Source organism: Hemiscyllium ocellatum, chromosome 24, assembly GCF_020745735.1.
Source record: "Hemiscyllium ocellatum isolate sHemOce1 chromosome 24, sHemOce1.pat.X.cur, whole genome shotgun sequence".
Taxonomy (NCBI): domain Eukaryota; kingdom Metazoa; phylum Chordata; class Chondrichthyes; order Orectolobiformes; family Hemiscylliidae; genus Hemiscyllium; species Hemiscyllium ocellatum.
In genome coordinates, this window is record NC_083424.1 from 26,336,754 (window position 1) to 26,356,429 (window position 19,676).

At 37.1% G+C, this 19,676-nt stretch overlaps 1 protein-coding gene across 1 annotated transcript; it reads left to right on the forward strand.

The window, feature by feature from the left end:
• The first annotated feature begins 695 nt into the window (after positions 1 to 695).
• On the forward strand, positions 696 to 19,252 carry rnf215 (ring finger protein 215). The gene is made up of 10 exons (XM_060843968.1): positions 696 to 1,005; positions 3,237 to 3,371; positions 5,837 to 5,908; positions 6,295 to 6,380; positions 8,042 to 8,096; positions 10,414 to 10,518; positions 14,738 to 14,857; positions 15,528 to 15,665; positions 16,616 to 16,718; positions 17,406 to 19,252. The coding sequence occupies exons 1-10, from the start codon at positions 712 to 714 to the stop codon at positions 17,426 to 17,428; spliced, it is 1,131 nt and encodes a 376-aa protein (XP_060699951.1). The 5' UTR covers positions 696 to 711; the 3' UTR covers positions 17,429 to 19,252.
• The last annotated feature ends 424 nt before the right edge of the window (positions 19,253 to 19,676 follow it).

Genomic DNA, 19,676 nt, shown 5'->3' on the forward strand with positions numbered 1-19,676 from the left:
CTTGGACTTGCAAAACTCAGAGCTGCAGCCAATTCAACCAAAATGTATTAACCGCAACAAACACAGAATTTTCTGAAAAAGCTCAGCATATGGGCAGAGAAATCAGAGTTAACGTTTCGGCTTTTACTAGATGAGTTGGTAATTACTATCCAGCCAAGAAGAACAGCAGGAATTTGTTAGAACAAAGGTGGTTTCCAGATGTCATGTCCCAGAGAGCAGTCAAGTTACTCTCTCACTTTAAACATAGCGACTTCAATTATTCCGTCGTTTTATGCATGTCAATTTTCTATGTTAAAAAAAATCGCCGTGTTCAACTTATGTTCTGTTGATATTATTTCTTCCTCAGAAAGATATAGATGAAAACACATTTAGGTGAAAGGTATTCGAGTAACTACACATTCAAAGCACAAACACTCTCCTGTAAATGTGCAAACTTGCCTGGGGCATCTTCACATCCGATCAGGAAAATCAAACGGGACGGAACCGTATTCATCGGATGCAGCGCCAAGGTTTGACAAAAAATATTAAAATGGGACAACAATTTTTCAAAGCGCCTTTCTCACTTTACAAACGCCGCCCATAACAAGCCGCTCCCGACGACCAGGCCGAACCAGGTTACCGTGGTAACGGGAGTGGATGACCCAGTGACCCGGAAGGAGACCCCACTGATGGACAGACGCTGGGGGGCGGGGGAAGGAGGTCGGGCCGAAGATGGCGGCGGGAGCGGTTTGTTGGAAGCGTCTCGGCTTTTACTCGCTGTTGGCCGGCTATTTCTTCCGCTGGTGCGCGGTGGCAGCCGAGAAGGTGGCGTCGGTGGATGTTTTCCTGATGGATTCTCGAACGGGTTGGTCCGCGGAGTTCGGCTTCAAGTCGGGCAGCAGCTATCGCCTGCAGGGCACCGTGTTGGCGCTTGGTAGCGGGTCTGACAGTCCCGGCCAAGGTAACCAGGGGCTGCGCGCCTTTCCAAAACATAACCAGGACAGCTTAGAAGGAAGCTTAATATTAGTAAGTGCTGCTTTGCGTCCGTCTATGGATGCATAAAACACTTATCTTCAATGCGTTAATTTTTCTGCACAGTCTACACCGAAGGAACCCCCTCCCCCGTGAATTTCCACCAAGATATTTAAATACAAAATAACCTGTGGGATAATGAGATGTATTTACAACAAGTGATATTATGGTGTTTACCTGTTTTCATTCGATCCGCTTTTCAAAATGCATCCCTTCCGAATGTCTGAGAAATGCTAATTGTTTACATTTGTTCCAATTATAGTGTTTTGTTGCAAAATATTACGTCACTTTAGTCGTGTAATCAGCGGTAGTTGTAATTGATTTTTTTTAAGCAGAATGATTTATTAACAGTTCAAATTTCTTTTAACTCACATGAATAGTTATTTAATCGTTTGGCCCAATATTATCAGATAGTGGTGATTATAAATGTGTTTCAAGTATTGATGGAAGAAATTGGCCAGTTCAGTGTTGTAGTAAAAAATGAGGTCTGCAGATGCTGGAGATCACACAGTTCAGTGTTGTACCTTTTTTGTATGGACTTTCATCCAAAATGGGCCAATTTTGTCTTTAATAGCTAGTAACTGAATCGTGCTTTAATATTAAGACCTTTGTCCCAGTTTCCAAGTAGACTTCTTAACTGGAAGTTTTTTTTTGTTTTAATAGTTGAAAATATGTCAAAGCAAGATTTCCCATTCATGATTTTTACTGTAGCAAAATACCTCCAGCATTGTTGTCTTAACTAATGTTATTTTTGTAGGCAGTCAAAACTTCAAAACCACAAACCAAACATCTTTTTTTAAATAAAACCAAAAGCAAACCACTACTACACTTACTGATCTTTGTTATCCATTCAATTTTATTTATGTTCCAACTGCCGTCCCAAAAAGTGTTTTTATTTTACGGAAGCTTTAATTTGCTTTATCAGGAACAAGGTAAAGATATGTCATGGTGCTCTCAAATTCACTCTAGTTTCTCTACAGTGTTCTCGCTGTTCTCTGAAATACAAAATTTCATCTGGATCCTTTCATTAGCTTTTGGATAAAATCCCAAACTTATATATACAACCTCACAACTGTGAATTTTTCAGCTCAAGATTTTGCAACATTCTTGATTGGGAATCTAAACATGTGGAGCACCCCTGGTTCATCATGTTTTTTTTCCCTCTGAGCTTGTTTACTGCTGTTGGTCTCTCAAATGATCTTTGGCTTCTGACATTTCCTTTCTCTCTGTTTCATCCAAAATGAAAGCCTTTGCTGCTTTTTGTTAAGGAACATTTTAGATATTTCTTCAAGCAAACTTTCAATTTAATTCTCTTCTATAAATCCAGCTTTTGTATTTGCCCTCAGATGCACTCGGGATTGCATACCAGACGCAACTTTTTTCTTACAGCATGTAGTTTTTTTTTCCAAGTTGGCTTTGCTGACTTTTCCTAATCCATATATTTTATTTGGTTCTTGACCTTTCCATCATCAGAAGCAGTTCTATCCGTTCTGTGTAGATCCAACAATTTTGAACATTCCTATCAAATCTTATTACAACCTTGCGTCTTATGTATGGCATGGATTTCCAGAACATATATATAAGATGATATATATCATCTTATGTCACATTTATATTGAAAAACTTGATTGTCAACATATCAATGAAAAATCTCCTTTAAAGATGTAAATATTTAACTGTCCAAAAAAAGAATGGATGTTACTCAAATGGTTCCTGATAACGTTTTCATCCATTTTAGTTGCTTATTACCTGCAAGTTCTAGGAAGCTATTGTCTGATATTCAATTAAAAACCTTAACTTTACCACTACATCTTAGTGTGTTTGCAGAATGTGAACAATATTTTTTCAGTTCTGCTGTAACTAAGCATTCAGCATTATTGTCGATTACATGTGTCATATTATAGATGGTTAATTGGGTAATGTGTGGTTTTCTGTTGATCTGATAGATGCACCTGATAATCAATTCACATATTATTTGAAATAAATATACAATCAAATTACAAGGTAGTAATTAAAAGTCCTCTGGTAGAATGGTTAAGTTGCAAAATAACTCCTATTTCCTCAAAGTGTGTGAGCACAGAATTCTAAAAATGTTTCCTGTAAATGCACGCAAGGACTGATGTTTTAACTTTGTGCTTTTAAAATGTTTGTATTGTATGTAACAGTTTAGTGAGGCACGGTTAAAATTAGGTGACGAGAATTTATGCTTACTGATTATTCTTAAGGTTAAAGATGAACAGTTGGACATCCAGCCAGACACTGGAGAGAAATGGATTGGTGTTGTACCTGTTGATGAAGAGCAAGTTGAAGGAAAAGGGAACAACAAGCAGGAATCATTTGCTGCAGCTGTTGTTAGTAAGGCAAGTAATATAAAATGATTTTAACATTTGAAAAATTACATTGATCTAAAATTCACAGTTTACTAAACTGGAGCCATTCATGTAGTATTGTTGGGTTTGCTTCTGTAGGCATTAATCCTACATCCCTTTTATCTCCACTGCTAATCTCTCTAACCAGCGCTCAAGTAAATGCTATGCTGTCACCTTCCCTGTTAAGATTATCTTTCACTTCTCTTTGTGTTTCAAATCACCTTTGAATAACACTACTTATTTCAGAGATATTAACTGTATCAGTGCACAAGCATATGAATTAGGAGGAGGACGGGGCCATTTGGCTTTGCTTCATCAAGGTGGGGGCTGATCTAATTGTTGCCTCAGCTCAAGATTCCTGCCTACCTTTGATTCCCTCACCAAGAATCTTTTCTATCTCTGCCTCAAAAACATTCAATATATCTGACTCCACCGCTCTGTAATGAAGAGAGTTTGACAGACTGAAGGTTATGTAATTAGACTCAATATAAATATATCTTTCGAGGTAATACAAGCTGTCTTTAATTATGTGCATTTTATTAAAATATTCGGTAAAAACTCTTTTGAAGCATCTATGTAATCTTGGAGTGAAACCTAATCTGCATTAATGAATCCCCTCCTGTTTATACTGATATTCACCTGTATTAATGTCTGTATTAATTTATACAATAATGTTCTGTTTAGTTATGTTGCTGATGATTCGAGGTATTTTAAGTCATGCATGCAGATTTGGTTAGCATGGCTACAAATTTAATTGAACAGTACTATTGCAATTTTATAAGCAAACACCATGATTTCAGGTGAAACTAAATGGATTTAAAACTGTTAACATGAGTCTGCTGGTGTAAGACTTATTTTTAGTTGTTGTGGTTTTGTTTGCCGAGCTGGGAATTTGTGTTGCAGACGTTTCGTCCCCTGTCTAGGTGACATCCTCAGTGCTTGGGAGCCTCCTGTGAAGCGCTTCTGTGATGTTTCTTCCGGCACTTATAGTGGTTTGAATCTGCCGCTTCCGGTTGTCAGTTCCAGCTGTCCATTGCAGTGGTCGGTATATTGGGTCCAGGTCGATGTGCTTATTGATTGAATCTGTGGATGAGTGCCATGCCTCTAGGAATTCCCTGGCTCTTCTCTGTTTGGCTTGTCCTATAACAGTAGTATTGTCCCAGTCGAATTCATGTTGCTTGTCATCTGCGTGTGTGGCTACTAAGGATAGCTGGTCGTGTCATTTTGTGGCTAGTTGGTGTTCATGGATGCGGATCATTAGCTGTCTTCCTGTTTGTCCTTTGTAGTGTTTTGTGCAGTCCTTGCATGGGATTTTGTACACTACATTTGTTTTGCTCATGCTGGGTATCAGGTCCTTTGTCCTGGTGAGTTGTTGTCTGAGAGTGGCTGTTGGTTTGTGTGCTGTTATGAGTCCTAGTGGCCGTAGTAGTCTGGCTGTCAGTTCGGAAATGCTCTTGCTGTATGGTAGTGTGGCTAGTCCTTTGGGTTGCAGTATGTCCTCATTCTGTTGTCTTTCCCTTAGGCATCTGTTGATGAAATTGCGGGGGTATCCGTTTTTGGCAAATACATTGTAGAGGTGTTCTTCTTTCTCTTTTTGCAGTTCTGGTGTGCTGCAGTGTGTTGTGGCCTTTTGAATAGTGTCTTGATGCAACTTCTTTTGTGTGGGTTGAGGTGGTTGCTTTCATAGTTCAGGACTTGGTCTGTGTGTGTGGCATTCCTGTATACCTTTGTGGTGAATTCTCTGTTCGGTGTTCTCTGTACCATCACGTCTAGAAATGGGAGTTGGTTATCCTTTTATTCCTCGCTAGTGAATCGGATTCCTTTGAGTGTGGCGTTGATGATCCGGTGTGTGTTCTCTATTTCTGTGTCATCCACATATCTGACCCAGAATTTGGGTTGAATTTGCAGTAAAACTGTTTGTCCTAATTTTGCATTACCGCTTCTGCTAGGAGTCCAGAGATGGGTGAACCCATGGGTGTGTCGTTGATTTGTTCATATGTTTGGTTGTTGAATGTGAAGTGAATGCTGAATTGAATGTATTGTATGTTACTGAACAATAGGATTGAGCCTATTGTTCAGAAATAATAGAACCAGGGATCGATTGATATTTTGTAAGTAAATTATATCCTTTTATTTTGTAAATAAAGACTGGCAAAAGTCACAGAAAATTGTGAAATCTAATTTCTAACAGACTTCATGAGGATAGCCAGAATATGTTAAGACAGTCTGCAGTTTATGCTTCACAGTAAGTTTGAAATCTATCCTCATAAATTCAGTTAGTAAATTAGAAGCCATAGTTTTCTACTGTGACTTTTATCAGTCGTTTCTTTTTCAAATAAAGAATATAATGCAATTACAAAATTTCAGTAGATCCCTGGTTCTATTATTTCTGAATGGTAGGCTTACCAACAAGATTGCTATTTGATGTCCAAATAAAAGATACTTTACTTTTACAGATGAAAAGAGCACTGGTTCTGGGAGCTTCTGCCTTTTTGATTCTGGTTTTAAATCAGAATGCCTTCACTGAGGTAATTCAAATGCAAGCATCTGTTTTACTCCCATATGGAATAATATATATCACAATCAGAATCTATTCAGAATGATTTAAATATTTGTGCTGAGTCTTTTTTAAGTTTATTGTTATTTAAGTTTCAAATTTCAAACCATATGAGGACTTCTGATAAAAGCTTTCAACTATTAATTTCGTACAAGCCATTCTGTTGTTAAGATTGTCAGTGGTGGAAATATTTCTTTCTAATCTGTTGGTAATTGTGAAATATGAATTGTTTTACCATATACACATTTTCTCCTTCTGAGAAATATTTATTTTTAGTTGTTTTTTTCTAAGCATTTTATAGTTTACCAATAAATCTTTATTGTACTGAAAGGCTTACTATTCGTATTGTTTTCAAAGATGGACATTTCTCAAGTGCTTTCAAAACCTGTCGTCATAATGCAGAGCTCTGAAAATGTAACCAAGCTTCTGGGAGCCCTATTAAGGTAAGAGAGCATATAATTGCGTTTATTTTTATTTCATGTATTGTAGACTTTGGAAAACATTATGTAATACTTAGATTTTATTTCACATATTTTCTATCTATTTTAACTCTAAACCATGAACTCTCTGTAGGACTTCACTTTTTTTAATTGTTCACCAATTGAAAATAGTGTACATCTTACCCTTTATTTTTGTACTGCAGCTCATCTTGTAAAATTAGCGAATGCTGTTCTTTTTATGGTGTACTTATTGACACTGCAACTGCAATAGACATGATGATTGCCCATCTGGTTGCAGTGCGTGTGACTTCATTCCATGTGATACCATAGAAAAGAATATTGTATTAAAGAATAGGAGCTATTAACAGCTTTGATTTTTCAAATACTTACAAATCAATTTGTTTAAAATCCTGAGATCAGAATATTCACATTGCCCACTGTCAACACTTGTCCATTTCCTGGCTTTAGTTTTAGACAAAATTCATTATGTCAACTGTATAGACATCTTCTGGATTAGTGGTGCTTGAAGAGCACAGCAGCATCCAAAGTGCAGTGAAATCCACATTTCGGACAATAGCCCTTCATCAGGCTCACTGCCTTTATTCCTAATGAAGGGCTTTTGCCCGAAACATCAATTTCGCTGCACTTTGGATGCTGCCTGAACTGCTGTGCTCTTCCAGCACCACTAATTCAGAATCTGGTTTCCAGCATCTGCAGTCATTGTTTTTACCCTGTATAGACATCTTATTACAGTGTAGTGGCAGAAGATGCACTTTCTTTCTTAACAGAATTAACAATGAATTTGAGAATTCTAAGTTTCTTCTTATTATAATGTTGATATTTTCCATGCTTTCTCTTGCACTATGGATTTGCTATACACTTACCATCTCAGGCTTTGAGGGTGCTCCATTAGTGCCGAAGCCTTGTTAAGTCCATCTGGGAGGTGAGTGAGACTAGCTGAGGTATTGTTGGGTTTTTTTTGAGGGTGTGCTTCCAGGGTATCTCCCTGGAAATTGCCTTGTGAAGACTGAAGAGTCTCTTCCTATCAAGGAGCAAAGCACTGCAGCATCATAAAGACTTGAAACTTTGCCAGTTTTCGTTTTAAGAATCTTTACATAGTAAAATTATGGGAACTAAATAATGTGCCAAAGCTTTTCGACATGAGGTAAAGTATGCTGGTGTTTATTTGCCTTCCCCGCAGGGAATTATTCAGTTAATGGATTTTTGAAATGTACTTAAATTCCTAAAACCCAATACACTGTATTCGAATCTAAAGCTATATAATTATAAAGTAAAATTCATAAAAGAATAGAAATAATTTATATTTGTACAACATCTTATCAGATCTCTTTTGAATGTTCAAAGTGTTTCATGCTGAATTTGTTTGAAATATCTAGATAAATGCTTTGTGTTTTAAAGTTGAAAGTACACTATTCTCTGCAATTCTGCACTTTGCTCCATTAACGAATTGCACTGATGATGGATTAGGCCTAACAGTGGCTTTTGTGTTACCACTATTCTTTCATGATGCAGCAGGTATCTTAAAAGATGAAAAGGAAGATTTATAGTGCATACATACTGTTGCTTGATTACAATCTCTTCAAATTTTCCTTAGATTGAAAACCTTGGGCAGGACTTTTCATTGAACTTCTTTTCAATTGCAGTGGTCTTCGTGCATCGGCCAAAATAACCTTTAAAAGCATAATTCAAGACAATCTGGTATGTCAAATTTTGTTTTAGTTTTAGATGTTGGAAGCCTTCAGTGTAATTTCTGTGTTATAAAACATATGCACGAGCTTGTGGCCATCCAAATGACCAGTAAAATCTAATGGGTCACACCACAACTTGTAGTTTGTAAAGTATCCAGAATTCATGGTCGGAATTTTACAGTCAGTACAATGTCAAAGATGTCTTAAATGTGGACAAAGTAGTAAGCATCTCAGTTTGAGCAGCAACACCAAGGATATTGACTCACTGACATTTGTATTCAAGTTTTTAAAAGATAGTTTTATTTTCTTGCATTTGTATAGATAGTTCTCTTTCTGTTCTGAATGTGTTGATTCTTAATCATTGGATATTTTGTGTGATATTTGACACTGACCTTAGGAAAGCTATACAGCCCCAGGGGTATCGTAATGGAGTCTTGTCCTTTGTTTCTCTATAATCCATCTATGCAAATTTTCATAGTGCTTTCTATAAAATAAAGAATAACAATCCTAGCCAATTGTCTCCTGTCTAACCCAGGGTTACGAAGGTAAATTGATATACTGTCCTGCTTGAGACCAGCTAACTCAGCAGAACCAGAGTTTGAACTTAATGTTAGCCAAGTGTTTAACTATTGTGACTAAACTTGTTAAACCATAAAATGAGCTACTTGCATGTGGAAGTTACAGGTAAAATGAAATCAATGATAATTTCACCACCTAGGTCTTTTGGTAATCTATTTATAAAGTGTTTTCAAAAAATAAATAGCATCAATTAGGAGACCATCAAAATAGTGTTAATACAGTGTTGTGATGACATATCATTAGCATTCTGGTATTTACAGTTTGGTGTTTGAAATTGTTTTGGTCAAATAAACAGAACCTTTCCATTGCAAGGTAGAGAAAATTGGATGGTGCAGTATTGTAGACTTCTCGCATGTACTCTGAGCTTCATTACCATTGGTAGAAGAAGCCTGTAATCAAGTGGTTTTGTCTGTTTACTTCACTGATTTGATAGATATCATATCATGCAATTAGATCTAAAAAGCATATGGCAGACATTGTAAGTGAAATTAAAAACTTTAATACATTTTTGTTTTAAACATTCCCAGTGTGGATGTTATGATCTGGGAGGGTGTAGCAGGAATTTGAGAGCTGTGAATTAGGATTTTATGTTTATTGTTAATATGTCTTCCTTCTGCTTTGGAACTACTGAAAACAATAATAAACTATTCTGGTTGTTGTTTAGCAAAGTGAAAAGTGAAGGGTTAACAATTCCAATAGAGGCAAGTAGATCCTAAGACTGGCTGATCATAGGTAGTAGCATGTCCATTTGGGTTTTTGCAGCAGGCAAGATACTGATCATGTCCAATCAGCAAAGTCCTTGCAAAAGTAAAGCACACTATCCAACATCAGATGTGATTCCACAAAAGGATATGTGTGCTAAATAATCCTGCTAAGAATTTTTTTTGTTTGTTCTCTTATATTTGTTCATGGGATGTGGGTGTTGTTGGTCAGGCCAGCATTTAGTATCCATCCCTAACTGCACAGGGGGCAAGAGTCAACCACATTTTTTTGGGTTTGGAGTCACATGTAAGCAACACTAGGTAAGGATGGCAGCTCCTTTCTCTGAAGGATATTAATGAACCAGATGCATTTTCCTGGCAATGGTTTCATAATCATTCATAATCATTTCATAATTTGTGGAATTCAAATTCCACAATCTGTGATGGAGGGATTCGAACCTGGTGCCCAGAACATGTCTCTGGATTAATAGTCTAATGAAAATACCATTTAATTAAGTTTACTAGCAAATTAATATTGTCAATCAGGCTTGCAGTATATCATACATGAATGAGCTGAAAATGTTATGTTCATACCCAGGGCTCTGTTTTTGCAGACAGAGCATGTACACACATTGCACCAGTTTCAACTTAGCAAAAATACAACAACCATTCTCTGGTTCATTGATCAAGGTATTAACCTGAACAATCAAAGTCAACTAACCTGGTCTAAATTTAAACAAAGCTGTTAGCTGTCAGTTGCCATCTATTTGGTGCATTCTCCATGTCATGACATCGGAGTCCACATGTCAACTTATCAGCTGTATATAATGTTGCTTATAAGATGTTGCTTCCCAAATGTATTGATATTCTTGCAAATGTCCTGATGAGTGCAAACCTAAAGGTGCTTATTTTAGCAGTATTCAGGTTCTATATTATTGAACAACTCCTTGGATCCAAATAATGAAAAGTAGCATTGTTCTCCACATTTCTCAATAAGCACTGCTTGAAACCTTGCAAAATCAACAGTGTTATTTTTTTTGACATTAGGGAGTAACATTAACACTATGGTCAACCTGTGGACGTTCACGAGGTGGTCTGTACGGAGAATGGCAAGGTGTGATTTGTACAGGAGAGAACAGCTCACAAGTTCAGGTATGTCATTGTAATTAAAACCCTTTCAGTTCCACTCCGAGTTTTCATCTTCTCATGCAATCCTTTCCCTTTTACTCAAAGGAAGGGAAAGTCAGAGGGTATGTTGGCCTGTGATCCTATCCACAAGTGGCAATTAGCTTAGATTAAGTATTGGTAGAAGTTAGAAATCTAGTTATTATAAATGTCAGCATACAAGCTGACCTTTGAAACCTCTCAAAATTCCTCCAAAAATGAGAGTTGACCTTTATATGCCAAGTATAAAATTGAACTTCTGGTTTGGCTGTGGTGGCGATGGTCTTTGTTGCATACCATGCAGTGTTTGCTGTGTGTGGATGTATCATAATATCCTAAACAAGGTTGCATTGCAACCCAGTTATACATTATCAGTCAATGAAACATATATTGGTGGGGTAAAAATGGAGGTTGACTACTAATGCAAGTATAGTATGTTGATTTTGAGGTGGGTGATGTATACATTAAGTATATCCAAACAATATAATAATAAAATCAAAATTCAATGGATTCTGAAACCAAAACAAAATACTGAAGAAACTCAGTTGATCCGACAGCATCTGAGGAGAGAGAAGCAGTTATGTTTTGAGTCCGATATGACTCCTCTTCAGAATTAAAATGAGCTAGAAAATAGTGAATTTTGCACTTTTAGCAGGAGGGGAGGAGGAGTAAGTGGAACAGATTGAAGGTGCCCAGAGCAAAAGGGAGTGCTTGTGAGCCTGAAGAATCATTTTATTGGATTTGAAACATGTTAACTTTGTATCTCACTCCACAGATGTTGCCAGACCTGCTGTGTTTCTCTAACACTTCCTGTATTTATTATAAAAGCATGTTTTTTAGGGTCTAAAAGGGCTAATTTTATGCACTGTCAATTTTTTTTCCTCTGCCAGCTACAGCACCAATGCACAATCTTGGTTAACAGTATGTTCAGTCAGAAAACCTAAAGATTTTGCAGTTAATAACTCGAAAGTTTGAATGAGAAACAAAAGTGAAGAATCCTTTGCAACAGAATGAAGAAAATTGGATCCTCACAAAAAGACCCCCTTTCAAATAAGCGGCTTTAGAGATTCTGTTCAGACAATGGCTGTATTAAACTGTAACGTACTAAATGTGGGCCTCTACAGTCACAACAGATGCTCTTCTACCAATAAAGATTGAAGCAAGACTTCCCAAGTGCAGATCCATGGTCTCATGAGACTAACGGATGCCACCATTAAGTTGTCTAGTTATAGCTTGAGAAATATATAGGTTGATGTGTTGATCCTTTCAGGATCTGAGGGCACCCTAAAGCTTTCAACAGCCATAGGAAGAACTTGTTGAACTGTTGTCACAATTGTAATATCGGAAACTCAACAGGTGATTTGCAGTTGATAAGCTCCACTAAACAGCAATGTGATTGCATTACAGCCTTGGTTCATACATGGGCAAGAAAGCTGAACTCCAGAGATAAGGTGAGATTGACAGCCCTTGTTATCAAGGCTGATTCGATCGAGTGTATCATCAAGGAGCCCGAGCAAAACTAGAATCAATGGGTATCAGGGATCAAACTCTTCATTGGTTGGAGTCATACCTGGCACATAGGAGGATGGTTGCAGTTATTGGAGGTCAGTCATCTCAGCTGCAGGAGTTCCTCAGAGTAGTGTCCTTGGCCCAACCATCTTCAGCTGCTTTAACAATGACCTTCCCTCCTTTATAAGATCAGAAGTGGGGTTGTTCACCAATGATTGCACAGACTTCAGCATCATTCATGACTCCTCAGATACTGAAACAGTCTGTGTTCAAATGCAACAAGATCTGGACAATATCCAGACTTGGGCTGACAGGTGGAAAGTAATATTTGTGCCACACAAATGCAAGGCTATGACCAAGACCAATAAGAGACAATCTAACCACCATCCCTTGACATTCAATGGTGTTACCATCACTAAATCTCCACTTTCAACATCCTGGGGTTACCATTGACCAGAAACTCAGCTGGACTTGTCACATAAACACAGTGGCTACAAGATCAGGTCAGAGGTTAGGAATACTGTGATGGGTAACACACTACCTGACTCCTCAAAGCTTGTTCATCTCTGCAAGGCAAAAGTCAGGGATATGATGGAATGCTCCCCAATTGCCCAGACAGGTACAGCTTGAACAACACTCAAGAAACTTAATGCCATCTATGACAAAGCAGTCTGCTTGATTGGCTCTATATCCACAAGCATCCACTCCCTTCCTCTCCGACACTCGTAGCAGTAGTGTGTTCTATCTACAAGATGCTTTGCAGAAATTCACAAAAGATCCTCAGATGGCACTTTTTCAAACCCACAACCATTTCCATCTAGAAAGACCAGGACAGCAGATACATGGGAACATCACCTTCAAGTTCCCCTCCAAGCTTCTAACCATCCTGAGTTGAAAATATATCGCAGTTCCTTCACTGTGGCTGGGTCACAATCCTGGAATTCCTTTCCTATTGGTTTGTAGGTTAAATCACAGCAGGTAGATTGCAGCAGTTCAAGAAGGCAGCTCACCAACACCTTCTCGAGAGCAACTAGGGATGGGCAATAAATGCTGGCCAACCAGCAATGCCCCATCCCACAAATGAATTAAAAATACTGACCAGATAATCAATCTTCGATGTTGATCTGAGGGATAACTATTGCCCAGGATACTGTTCTTTGAAGAAGTACTCTGGGAACTTGTAGAATCATAGAGGTTACAGCACAAAAGACCATTCGGCCTATGGAGTCTGAGCTGGATAAAAACACACATCTAACTATATTCTAATCTCATCTTCCAGAACTATGGCCTTGAATCCCTTAGCATCACAAGTACATGTTCAGATACATCTTAAACATTACGACAGTTTGTGTGTCTACCACCCTGAAGGGCAGTAAATTCCAGTTATCTACCACCCTCTTGGTGAAAGCACTTCTTCCTCATGTCCCTTCTAAACTGCCTGCCCATTACCTTAAATCTATCCCCTGGTCATTTTCCTCCACTGAAGGGAAAGTTCCTCCCTCATCATTTTATACAGTGCCATCATTTTATGCATCTCAATTATATCCCCCGTCAGTCTCCTCTGCTCTAAGGGGAAACAACCCCAGTCTAGCCAATCTCTCTTCATAACTAAAACTCTCCAGCCCAGGCAATAACCTTGTAAATCCCCTCTGCACCCTCTCCAGTGCAATCATATCCCCCCCCTATAATTGGATTCCAGAACCGCACACGGCACTCTAGTTATGACTTAACTAATGTTTTATACAATTCCAGTATAACCTCCTTGTTCTTAAACTCTCAAGCTCAACTAATAAAGGCAAGTATCCCATAAACTGCCTTAACCATTTAATCTACCTGGCCCACTTCCTACAGGTCTGGTGGACATGCACACCAAGGTGTCTCTGAAGCTCTGTGCTTGCCAGAGTACTTCCTTTCATTCTCTATTTTCTTTCCTTGATTGTCCTGCACAAGTGCATCACCTCACAGTTTCCATATTGAATTCCATTTGCCTCTGCATAGCCCGTTTGACTAGCCTATCTGCATCCTCCTGTTATCTAAGGCTATCCTTCTCATTGTTTACCACCCGATCAATTTTCATATCATATGTAAATTTATTGGTCACCCTTCCTTCATTCAAGACTAAGTCTTTAGTATATACACCAGAAGCAGCAAGGCCCCAAACAGTTATTGTTATGGAACTCCATTGGACACAGGCTTCCAGTCCCAAACAGCCCTGTAATGACCTGGAAGTGAGATGGCTGACATCCAGTAACCACAGCCATAGGTATGATTTCAACTAGTGGAAAGTTTTCCTGCCAATTCCTACCAACCAATTTTGCTAGAGCTCTTTGTTGCAACATTCAGGTCAAATGCTGCCTTAACAAAGGCAACTGTTCACATTTTAATTCCAGAATTCAGCAACTTTGTTTGTATTTGGTCAAAGGTTGTAACAAGGTTTGGAATAAAGCTTTGACAGAACCCAAAGTGAGCAAGTCTGGTGAACAGGAGCCATTAACAGCATTGTTGATGGCACCTCACATCACTGATGATTTTAAAATGGTAAATGGCCTGATTTTCTGGCTTTGTTTCCAGAACATACCAGGCCAACTTTCTATGTTTGGGTGAATGTCCATGTTGTAGCTGTTTATCCTTCAGTGTCACACTCCCTCATGTCTGCTTATACCTTTGAAATTTCAATGAATTCCATTGTCTTTTACAGAAATATCTGCAGCAGTTGTGGAACACTATTCTATTAGTTGGTTTAATCTTATGTACTGGAGTCATTGTGCAGGCTCAGTGGCAATATAGACACCATGAACCAAGTACGGAAGAGATGGAGGTTAGTATGCTTGTCTGTCTAAGCAGTGTAGATTATAATGTTTAAGAAAACTTAGAAGTGATTTGTGTAGCGTAATTTTATTACATTTTGCTTTAGAGATCTAGAAGAAGATTCTTCAGGCCACTGCATCCACAACGGTCAAAACTGACCATTTCACATTTCTAATCCCATTTTCCAATACTTGGTCCATTGCTTTATATGCCTTTGCATGTCCAAATACTTCATAAGTGTAATGAGAGTTTCTGCCTCTACCAGTCTTAGAGGCAATTAAGTTCCAGATTCTCACCATCCTCTGAGGGAAAATGTTTTTCCTCACATCCCCTCTAAATCTTGCGCTCCTTACTTTGAGTCTGTGGTCCTTGGTAATTGATCCCCACATTAAGGGAAAAAGTCTCATCCTGTCTACCCTATTTATGCTCCTCATAATTTTATACATCTCGGTCTTATTCCCCTCTCAATCTCTATTAGTTTTTGTTACATTGCTGAGTCACAGGAAATGAAACTTTGTATCAAAACTTTAGAAATTGAGATTTTGAACTATTTAATACTTCAGAATTTTAATTATATTATTATAATGTTATTGAAATCTGATTTATAAACTAATTAAATGACTTAACATTATTTTAAGTCATTAACATTGATTCCCATCATTCTTTTGTTTTGCTTTCAGATGGGTTTGAAGCAACAAATCCTAAAGCAATTGTCAGCGCTGAAGACCCGAAAGTATTATCCAAATAAAAGATGGAAAACACAGTTGCAAGAACTTGAGAGCTGTGCAGTGTGTTTGGAAGAGTTCCATAAAAATCAGGTGTATTTCAGTTTGTGATTTGAGCAAAGAAACAAAGGAGAGAGTGACACCAGTAACTGATATTTATTTGACTGCTCTTTTGTTGCCTTTTTTGTTTTTGTGTGAATTAGTTTCTTACTGCAAAATGCATTCATAGGCTTTTTCAGCCACAGTGACCTCAAATACAGCGACCTGAATAAAAGCATGAGGCTGTGGTTCAGTGGTAGCAATCTTATTTGCGAGTCAGTTGTAGTTTAACCCCCAGTCTAAAACTTAAGTACATAATGAAAGGTTCATACCTACAGTACTCCAATAGAACTGCATTATCAACAGTGTTTTTTTTGGAATTAAATTTTAAATAATCATAATATCCCTTTGTCTTTTGAAATTAAAAGTGCTTGTTATACTCTTCGTGCATTTTCTGTTTGTATTTTATATTCAGTTTTTCCTTTATACTTCCTTAGTCTCTATAATTTGGCTACTAAGTACAGTAAGTAGATGAACTATTGTAAGAGCTAATGTTACTAACTAAGTCATTTTGCTGTTCTGCATGTTCTTATGGGTTATTTAATAATAAATTGTATATACGTCATTTGATTTAAATTGTTCTTGATTAATAAGACATCATACATACATAGAGTATACAATTGAGTTTTAAAGACTTTTGATGACCAGGTTAATTTCAGATCAGACTAAATCTTATTTATTGATGCCTTCATGAACTGGTTCATCCTTTGGTTAGTTGATTACAAAAATTTCAAATCAGTGTTTTCTTTCTTTTTAAAAACTGTTTGAGCCCATGAAGCTACCAGTATTAAAAATTAGATGATGGAAACTGAAAATTGATTTCTTTCACCACCACCATACCAAGATGAAAGTATTTTACCTGGAACATTGGTTCGAGTTATTTTGGTTAATGGAGAAAATGCTTTGAAAGTATTTTAAGATTTTAATATTACTACTTTTTATAGTGTCTACGAGTGCTGCCATGTCTACACGAGTTTCACAGGGATTGTGTTGATCCCTGGCTCCTACTTCAACAGACATGCCCACTATGTAAACGGCATGTCCTAGGTAAGAGTTTGCAGTTAATATTGTACGTAAAGAGAACTTTTGGCCAATCAAGTCTGTGCTTGCTCTCTAGGGCTAGACAATAGCCCCGTTTCCTCACCCAATTACTCATGACATTGCATTTCTATGTACAGAAAAATAGAACCATTATTAAAATGATTTTAATAAGGACATTTGAAGTGACTGTGTAAAATTAATGTAATGTTTTAATACAGTTTTGAAGGACAACTTCTGATACGTTCAGTTAACCTTGACATTTCTGGGATAATTCTTCACTGGTGATCATGCCCTGTTAGTGTGCGGGTTGAATGAGGTACAGCAGGTCTGCTGTGAAGCCTTGATTGTCACATACAGTCAGTTCTGCCATAAAGTGTAATTCTGTTCTCGTGCCATCCTGTATTATAAGAAAATCGCATAATAGCAGCACCATTTAAACTAATGGAGCCAGAATCACATGATAACCAGTACTTTTAAAGTTTGCGCTTTAGAAACCGTGTTTCCAATTTGTCAATCATGCTATAGCGAAATCACATTAATGAAACATGCATTATAGCAGAATAACCTGTAAGTGGTAGGATGCAGGAAGAATGGCTGCACATCACACAGGAAAGAGCTGATGTAGATCTGTGCACTAATGGGAAAGTAAAAATATTTATTGTCTTGTATCTGTTTTTCTTTTTTTAAAAATAGGTGATCTGTGTGAGAACAGCTGAATGTATTCTCTCGTGGATGGAAAACAGGAGACTTCTGCGGCCCGATTTTATGTACACCTTGAAACTTTTTATATTGCACTTTATTCGTTACATTCTGAATAACCAGTTCAATTTGTGGTAATCAAGTGAACATTGACTATAACATCCACAATAAGATATATCCTGTTACTGTGTTGGAATGTTTGGTTTATTGACTCTCACAAACAAGATGTGAAGTATACCACATATAGATCTGTGATGCAACGGTCACTTGTTTCTGGAATGCTCATGTATAATGAGACAATTAGATGGACTATTCAAGTTAGTGGTTAAGCCTTGAAGGTTAGCCATTTTCTTCATTATGTTCATGCTGCAATAACAGTTCTTTTCCCCTTTTTTATTTATTGATTATATTTATTCTCCTGAAATTTTACATATGCCTATTGTGAAAATGCTGGTAGTTATTTTGTCTTTATTAACACTTCCAACTTATAAATCAGAGGAGAGATGCAAAGTCTTTGTTTCTTCACAGTTGAATTGTATTTGGGCATTAAAATCTTTTCAAGTTTTTGGCAAACTGTACTGTGCTTGGGAATCAGTTCATGGTTTGGCTGCTGTATATTCTGAACAGTTGAGTCTAAATGAACCAATTTATTATCTCTGAGTATCTATTGCCATTTGGATTCTTGTGAAAATTATTGAGAAGGTTATAAATCTTAGCAACCCCAGAAACTTTTCCACTTAATCAGAAAAGCCTTTTTAGCTCTGATTTTCCTCTCTCATATTTGGAACTAATAAGCATCTGATCATGTTCCATCAGTGTGTTTTAACATTATTGATATGAGAATTGGCTGCATCACTATTGGCAAATGCAGGCAATAGTCTCCCTGTAGTTTTTCCAACAATTAAGGAGGTGATATTTGAGGTTTTAGAATGATCTGCATCTCCCTAAATGTTTCCCAGAAGGGTTTAAACTGTCATTATTTAGTGCTGATTTGGATGCACCGGTGGTAGACTGGGGTGTACAAAGTTTAAAAAAATCACACAACACCAGGTTATAGTCGAACAGGTTTATTTGGAAGCACTAGCTTTCAACCATCAGGTGGGTGATGAAGGAGCAGTGTTATGTGATTTTTAACATTATTTAGTGTATATGTTTTGACCAGAAATTATTAATAATCCAATTATTAAAGTCTGCATTTTGCATTATAACATGTCCTTCCATTGTGAGGAGAAGCTTTGAACAAGATGACAGTAGTAACAAAATACTAGAACTTTTTGCTTATTCCATGAAAATACTTGAATTTAGAAATGTTCCAACGCCTTGGAGTGCTATCTCCCAGTGTGTTGCAAATTGTTGTTCTTGCCTTTCTATTCCTTAATTCTAGCAATACACATCTTTTGAACTCTCGATGTTTTCAATATTTTGAACATTAGATTTATAACAGATCAGGAAGAGTACTTTGTTTTGGGGTAGTTCCAAACATTCTGGCACAAGATCAGAGGAGATTATCTGGACTAACTCATAATATTCATATGCCAGAGTAATTTAAGTTGTTTACATGATTTTTTAAATGAAACTGAGAACATTGACAGATTGTGGTTTAAGTGTTTAAAATGCCAATAGACATGATTAATGTGGGTAGAAGATATGAAAATAGAATTACCATGTGAATTGATACTAGAAAGTTTGCTATCCACAGAAGAACAGTAAAAGTCTAACAAAAACATTAATCATTTGAGTTTCTGTTGATAATTCTATAAAACTAAAAGGATAAAGATCAATGCAAATGATTAGTGCTAACACTTAAGGTGAAGCTATTTACTCTATTCCTATTTGATTATCCTTCCCTTTGAAAACATTTTATTTCTTCCTCTTCAAAAACTAATCCAGTTCATTTTTAGATAAATTCATTATGTCTGCAGTCAACAGAATTTGACTTTCTAACTTTTGCATGTAATTAAATATAGTTGCTGTGATAGTCTGGAGTCTTAGCTTCTGATTTTATTGTGCAAATCAACAGAGTTAATATTTCATGAGTTATCCTTTTTAAAGCATTTCAAACTTTAATAAACCTTCCGGATTTTCATTGACTTTTGTTTTAGTTGAAAATATATTTTTGTACATTTCTTCATGGCTGTTTTATTTGTTTCTGGTATTGTTCTAGAGTATTTGCTGCAACCTTTTCATGTTGCTGATATTCTTTCAATAAGAGATGCCAAAACTACACATTATTCCCAAGTATAATCCAAAATCAGGTTTTTCTAC

Excerpts from the sequence above, each read along its gene's own strand:
- rnf215 (XM_060843968.1), top strand. The coding sequence starts at position 712 with ATGGCGGCGGGAGCGGTTTGTTGGAAGCGTCTCGGCTTTTACTCGCTG. Across the intron at positions 1,006-3,236 it reads TAGAAGGAAGCTTAATATTA|GTTAAAGATGAACAGTTGGA; the intron begins GTAAGTGCTGCT and ends ATTATTCTTAAG. Across the intron at positions 6,381-8,041 it reads CTTCTGGGAGCCCTATTAAG|TGGTCTTCGTGCATCGGCCA; the intron begins GTAAGAGAGCAT and ends TTTCAATTGCAG.